The sequence below is a fragment of the Patiria miniata genome, unplaced genomic scaffold, assembly GCF_015706575.1.
Source record: "Patiria miniata isolate m_02_andy unplaced genomic scaffold, ASM1570657v1 HiC_scaffold_19, whole genome shotgun sequence".
In the NCBI taxonomy this organism is placed as follows: Eukaryota; Metazoa; Echinodermata; class Asteroidea; order Valvatida; family Asterinidae; genus Patiria; species Patiria miniata.
This window is the reverse complement of record NW_024037057.1, coordinates 2560561-2568277: the sequence shown is the minus strand read 5'-3', so window position 1 is coordinate 2568277 and position 7717 is coordinate 2560561. Positions and strand designations below refer to the sequence as shown.

General features: G+C 40.1%; 1 protein-coding gene across 1 annotated transcript; it reads right to left on the bottom strand.

The window, feature by feature from the left end:
- Positions 1–4421: 4421 nt before the first annotated feature.
- On the bottom strand, positions 4422–6477 carry LOC119726104 (E3 ubiquitin-protein ligase TRIM56-like). The gene has a single exon (XM_038197716.1). The coding sequence runs from the start codon at positions 6336–6338 to the stop codon at positions 4422–4424; it is 1917 nt and encodes a 638-aa protein (XP_038053644.1). The 5' UTR covers positions 6339–6477.
- Between the last annotated feature and the right edge of the window lie 1240 nt (positions 6478–7717).

Sequence of the window (7717 nt, the reverse complement as noted above, 5' to 3'; positions counted from 1 at the left end):
CATGAAACTTCTTGTAATGGTAACAATTGAAGAAGAGAACTATCGCTGTGAGGGAATACATCCGGATGATGACTGTTATGAATTCGTATTCACTATGTAATATACTACTCCGATTTCGCAATGTCGGGAAAAACCAAAATCTATTTTTGTAGCCCACTGCATATCGATATAGGTTAAAAGTCATTTTATCGTGCGTCGTCTAGTAGCTGTGTAGCCTTAGCTACCTCTCAACGTCCGGTATGAAAGATAATCAATGCTGTCAACCTGACAATAATAAGTAGCTATTGCACCTCAGTCCAATGTTTTACTGTTGTTTCAATCTTGAAGTATTGGACTTTCTTTTGTCTAGCCTCTCATAATTTTTTTTCCTGAATATGACTTAATGCAACTGCTGCCAGATTCAGTTTTGGTGTTCAAAATGCGTTGGGTGTATCTCGCCGTTTGGGGACAAAGTCTCCAGGTCACTGTAATATTGGAACAGTTCTTTACCAACCAAACCACTTGACTTCAATGCTTGTTGACACAATTGATAATGTAGCTTAGGCCCCTATAATAATTGCATGGGCACATGGCGTTGTACCCCACTACACATTGAACGCAGAGGTGAACAATGATGAACTCTACTTCTAGGCTCGTTTACTTCACAGAGCACTGCCTGGCTTGTGATTTGCAAATGACGCTGCTGTCCTTTTTTGTTTTACCCATTTTGACATTGCGCTCTCTCACGATGGTGACAGTTACAGACAATCTCAAAACCTACGCTGGTGCTCGTGGTTTTATATAGTTTTGTTTATTGCATTACCATTTAAGTGTACGTTAAACAATGACACTGGTTTATTTCAAGTGCACTAAAGTCTGGATCTAAGTGCTATATGACTTTTCCCATGTACTTTTCAAGGCGTGAAAGTGATTGTATGAATACCACAACAAGTGTATATTTTGTCCAAATACATGTCCAAATTTGACAGCAACAACCAGCATTTTAGGTCATTTAGAAGAAAAAAAAACAACTCGTGGAGAAATATTTTACAGGCTTACTTTGGCTTTAATAGGTGAGCTTAAAAAAAACCAAAACATTTCCTATCAGTAACGCCTTCGTCAACTTTACTGAAATTTTGACTTCGTAACATTGAAATTTGAGTCCATTCTTTAAACCATTATTAGGTGATTGTCATTGATTTTGTTTTTGTTAACACAACCTGCAGGGGGAGGAAATGCAATCTCTGGAAATGCCTGTAGAACGCTTGGGTCCATCAACAAAATAATTGTAAATTGTCCTTCATCGTGGCTGAATTTGTTAAAAATTCTTTGGGTTAATTTATTAATACTTTGACAACCGATTCGAAAATTCACTATTATTTTTTCCTCGTGGGGTGCTCAGAGAGTTGTCTGTTGACATTGCTCATAGTGAAACCTGCAATCAGCCGGGGTGTTGGTAAACCCTGCAATAAATAGACGATCATCATCGAGGACAAGAGTAGCTATTTTCGTGGCACAATGCAAATTGAGAGGTCCAAAGTCGAATCAGTCATCCCGTCCGTGCACTCGTGCCTAGTAATTGCATTTACATTGCTACCTTGCAACACCTGGTGTATAACACTAGCAATGATGTCAACTGTCAATACAAAGAAGCTTCTGTATTTTAATCAAATGCTTGCATTTTCTTTTATTCTTAAAGTTTTTGATTCATTTTGTTGGTTTCTTAGACCTACAGTCAGTTTTAAAAATAAGGTAAGGAATAATGCAACAGCTACAAATTCAATTTTTGTGGTAAAGTCAAATGTCGGTTGGGTGTATCACGTCCCGTGTGGGAACGAAGTCCCCCGATCACAACGATATCGTAACAGTTCTTTGACATCAGAACCACTTGAACGCTTGTTGACATGATTTATAGTTGACTTATCTTGCATGGGCACTTGTTAAAATACAAACTACAATTTGCACTACACGCAAAGCTGAACAACGATGAATAAGTTGAATCGACCCGGCTCTTGTAATAATTATGTAGGAGTAAACGATGCCACTTTTCTCTCCCCATTTTGATATTGCGCCCTTTTGCGATTGTGATCTCCCTCTTACGCATCGTTTAGAATCCTACGGGTTTAGTTATGCATCATCATTCACTTGTGCTAAGACCGTGAAATTGATCTATTCTAATTGGAATAAAGTCAGGAGCTCAGTGCCATCATGAGTCGTTATCTTCATACGACCCTTTCCATGCTCATGTTGGGGCCAACATTAATGTCTGTATGAACTGAAAGTATGAACTATAAGAACAAAACGTTATTCCTTCAAAGTTGGTAAAAAGTTCGTCTTGTGGTTACTCTGCAAAATAATCATTAAATTGACGTTCAAGGACTCAAAAATATTTGTACCGAAGTGGAAAGAATTTTAATGAAAATGAAAAATCAACCCCAAAATAAAATGACCCTTATGGAAAAACCCATGATAATTATATCACCAAATAAAAAATATATTAAAATAAACATCATTAAGCTCTGACAATAAAGAATTTTTTTCCCCGAAAAGAAATAATTCCGTTTATTATTGTTTTACTTTTTTGTATGGAAGTTGCTCAAAATGGCATAGCAGATAAGAGGACAATGATGCACACGAATGGGAATTGCATTGACTATTAATATTACATGTTTTCTCTAAGAATAGTGTTCATATATTCCAATGATCTCAGAACTCGTATTGTATCTATATATGACTTTCTTGGAGTAGACAAAGAGTCAATTCTAGTTGCTCTTAGCCTGCCCAATCATACGTCTTAGTGCCTGACGTTGGGTGAGGATGGACCGCTTTTGAGCTCACGAAAACCTCTCTGATTAGGTAGGAGTTTGAGGTTGTTGACGCCATGTAATTGCGATTCATTATCTTTGAAATTATTTTCATGTGAGAGCTATGGCTCAGAAGTTATCCCAAATTGCACGCGAACCATCTACTTCTACCTTGATGAATACTGTTTTAGAAAGCATAAACATTCAATGTAGAGCAAATAGCAAACTGAGATATTTCCTTTAGAAATTTGTGCTATTACTGACTGCGCTCTGCTTCAACGAAAAGCCTTAATCTGATGTTAAGATTGCTCTGTTTATTTTATTATTTTTTTTTTTTGTACAGTAAACGCTCATAAAGTACAGAAAATAATATGCCATAGGATTATCCCCTACGTCAAGGATACATAAAACATGGATCATGATCTGGTATTTTAAGAGCTTTTATATGTTTGTATAGGGGGCGCTAAACAATAGAAGACAATAGGGTCCACAATTTCCGAAGGTCCCCAATGACAATCGTGAACAAAACATATGGGATTTCATCCTAAAACGTTTAAGTACAAAGAAAAGAGGGACAATAGGGGTCCACGATTGCAGGTAGGTACACTTGTGCTCTAACCGAGTAACCGTACATAGGCCTACTCCTGCGGACCTGTAAACAAAAGTTGCACGGAGCGTGAACGATTTGTGGAATTGCACACGTTCACACGAGGTTTCCCCTTTCTAATAAATTAGGTTTAGATGCATTTTTGGGTTTGGTTTATTAGTCGCAAATTGAAGAGGAACACTCAAGGAAATCATGAAAAAAAACAGTGCAAGTAAGATGAGCTTTTACTCTGTTTTTCTTAACTACACGAATACAAAAGAAAGTCCACAATAGGTATGTAATGTGTGGAAAAGTATTACATTTACTGTTTGGACTTCCGAACAAAAGATGTCCACATCAACCGGTTTTCATATACGTTGTGTGCACTTGCCCACGTCCACACAATGTTTCCCCTTCTCTGGAAAACAGGTTAAGAGGCATTTTTGGGTTACGTATATCCGTGGCAAAATGAAGAGAAACACTCAAGGGAATCATAGTACAAAACGTGGGTTCAAAGAGTTTTTACAGTGTGAGTAAAATGATTCTTCTCACAGGTTTTTCTTAACTACACGAAAACAAAGAAAATTTCCACACTAGGTATGGACATGAGTGTGTTCATGTGCGTGTGTGTGCATGATATATGGTGTAAATCGAGGACGCACATGTGAAGCATGTCAAGTAATTGAGGACAAGAGTCAAATCGAGGACGACCTCGATTAGAAAACCTGTACAAAACCAATGGGAGCTTTGCAAAAAACTTATAAACACAAGATCGATGATGAGGAGCAACAAACAATCTCTGATTACACCAAAAACAAACCCGAGTGTGTTTATTGGGGCTTTCCAGAGATCATAAAACTCTAACACTTGTGTGCAAAAGACGTTTCGTAGTTTTAGTGTTCATCAGCGTCGATTATCTCGAGCCCAACAGTACTCAGCAAATCATTAAATAGTTAATACTAGATCGCTGATTACTACGAACATAAAGTCAAAATGAAGCAAAGTCCGTGTGTGTTGTCGGCTAATGTCAATCAGTACGGACTATATTCGGCTCACACCCGATGAAAGATTTTGACAGTCACACAATCAGCCACCACAAGGTCTCTGCTTTGCATGAATGCCAAGCCACCGGGATACCAAATTCCGCGAGCCACACACCCAATGAAGACTCCCTCGGGTGAATAATGGTGCACTTCAACGCTTTCACCTTTATTGAGGTCAACGGAAACATAGATGTCCCCAGCATCATCGCAGCACACACCAGATGGTCTTATAATTACAGGTATTTCGCCAATTGAAGTGTCGACATTGAACACCTCATCTCCCGTGTAGGTAGTGCAAATCAACTGGTTCTTAAGGTAGTTGGTGAAGATCAAACGTTCCTTGATCCCGATGGCCAAATAGCCACCGACCATGTCCCCATGTGGTATGGTTGTAATCAAGGACCCATCCATATGGTGGAGAGATATCAGCTTTCGCCCTCTGTCTGCAACTGCTATCCGATTATTCTTGTCCACAGCGATGTCGTCAAGACGACACTTTGAATCAACGTTTTCCGCATCCTTTGATGATGCAAACTGGTGAATGAATTCTAGACTACAGTCAAACACCTTAACATAGTCCTTATCAGTGACCAGAAGTAGGTCATCGGAGGTCGCCGCTACTCCCCATGGGTCATTCAACTTCTCCCGACCAACACTTCCTTCATACTTCCCAGTGGAAGTACAATTCATCAACTGCTTCTTATCATTGTCAACTACGACAATGTCACCATTGCTTAAACAGGCGATGCCTGTAACAGTCTCAAATTCTTCCTGCCCAACATTGAAGATCTCTTCCCTCATCTCCCACTTTTTTTCCTGAAGTACTTCACCGAGGTGTGTATCTGTAACGACATCTTGACATTTGACCCCGATGAATGAGAGCTCATGCTGTGCCTTCCTCAATTTGAGTTTCTTGTGGAACTTCAAGTTGTGCATCACCTTCGGTTTGAGGTCCAGAAGCTCGAAGTCGTCAGCTTGCTGAATCAAGTTGTTGACTGCCGCTACGATTTGCTCAGCCCGCTCCATTTTGTCACGGTTGCTTTTCTGGTCTTCCTCGAATTTCCTATCTCGTTCTGCTCCGATTTGTGATACTTTGTCTCTGAGAAGGCGAGATTTGTCTCTGATCTTGGCAATCTCTTCTTCTTTGGCGGTGATGTCTTTACAAGCCCGGGCGACCATGATTCTGACCCGGTTTCTGGCATGCGTCAGTGATTCGTCGGTGACTTTGAAAACCACTTCGCTCCGTCTGAACCTTTGCAGAATCTGTTCGACATCCAGACGGTACGATCGTATGGCATCGGCAACTTCTCTGTATTCATGCTCTGCTCCTCGATGATCTAACGCAGCACACTTTACACACGCTAGGGTTTTGCATGTCTCGCAGTAAAAACAGAGTTCCTGATTAGTATGCTTGTGACATTGCTTCCAATCTTCCTTCCGAAAATCTTTCTTCCGAAAATCCTGTGATCTACTTGGATCGAAGTTTACGATCCGATGTTTCTTAGTAGATTTCATTTTCCGATGGGCATCCAAACATTTCTGACAGATGTTCCCATCACAGTCTAAGCACCTTGAGACGGCTTCTAAGCCCTCGTCGCATTCCTCACATGAACGAGTATCCGCTCTCGCGTCTTCTAGCAACCGCTCCTGCTTGTTGAATTCATCGACGAGGGAACTCAGGAAAAAGCAGTTTGGTAGACCCTGCAATCCGGTGTCTGGTACCGCAGTTACCCATCTGCAAACTGGGCAAGTAATCTCGTCTGCATTGGGTTGCTGTCTGCTGATGAGCTCGAGTAGACAGTTTAGGCAAAAGTTGTGCAGACAGTCCAGCATCTTGGGATCGGCGAAACGACAGCAACAAATCGGGCATTCGAGGTGTCCCCGACTGATTGTACCAAGCACAGATTGGGCTGCAGCTTCCGCCATCTTTCTACAACCAAAAAGAGTGAAAAGACATTCTGGTGTGCAAATATTTTGTTTGCATCTCGGTTAAGTCATTGACTGTAATACGTATGCGTGAAACATAATTATCACGTAAACAACAAATTTTCCCCCAAAGCGAATATTCTACCCCAAATTGTTTTGAATCAAGTTCTGATGAATGATAAAATAAAATTCAGCCTTTTCTTCTCATTTAAAGCTCCGGAGTTTAAAAAAAAAGAGAAGTAAAGTCCAAAACAAAAATTCTCCGGTTTCTGGTATGCGCGCGCGTTGCCGTAGCCATGCGCGTCGGCAAAATGAAAATGTTTTTTTTTTTTAAATAAAAGATGATGTCTCAAACCGCCAAACTCATTGGTTTGACTGAAATCCTGCTGCTGCACAATTTTAACGGGAATAAGCTTTATGTGGCCTCTCTGGACTCCCATTTATTTGCTTTAAGTTCATCTGCACCATTTGCAGTCATCAGCCGACATTTGAAGCAAAAAAAAAACAGGTAAAAAAAAAAAAGCCGCGTCGCCGCACCACTTTTTTTTGGGCAAGCTCCATACCAAAAACCGGAGACTTTTTGGGGGGCCTAAAGTTCGAGAACCATTTTGTAGCCCAACTGACGCATGCACATATGACCATACATGGTTGCATACATAAGTTATTGCTTCCGATACCCAAAGTTGGATGACTTATGGTTCCCATGCATTCTGATGCACGTTGTTTGAATATGGATTGAGAATCCGAGAAAACATTGTCTTTCAGTAGATCACATCTTGCAGTAGGTCACAAACGGATTTCCCAATGGCATTGATGTAATAGGGATTTCAAATCAGGGAGAAATGAAGGCATATCTTAATATTTAATTCTTTGTTTATCTGGGGGGGGGTGAAGGGTTCACTTCTGCAAATTTCAGTGCTTTGTATGTCATTATTTCAGCAGTTATTTCATGTCATCGGAGCACCAACTCGTACTACTCGTAGGCCTACATAGAATCCAACTGTTTTAACGACATTCTGTTATAACCACATTCACCATTTGATTTAAACAGAATTGAGATTGCTAAATGAACTGAGAGAATATTAAGGCTTTGAATTTATTTCACTCAGTTTCTGTCTAAAGCAGCACACCTTGCATCCTAATACCTAGAGTATGATTAGTTTGTAGTTCCGATAACTTTGTTCGGTTATTCGTCATCGTATTGGCATGTACCACATTCAATGACTTCATCACCATTCCTGTTTTCAGTTTAATGCACATTATGAACAATTATGGGTGAAAACGTTAACAATTGATCAATTTCATTTCCATCTCAGCTATGACACCTACCTCATGAACTTGCGTAACCACTAGATCAAGTTTACCGGCCCATTTGAGGT

Excerpts from the sequence above, each read along its gene's own strand:
- LOC119726104 (XM_038197716.1), bottom strand. The coding sequence starts at position 6,338 with ATGGCGGAAGCTGCAGCCCAATCTGTGCTTGGTACAATCAGTCGGGGA.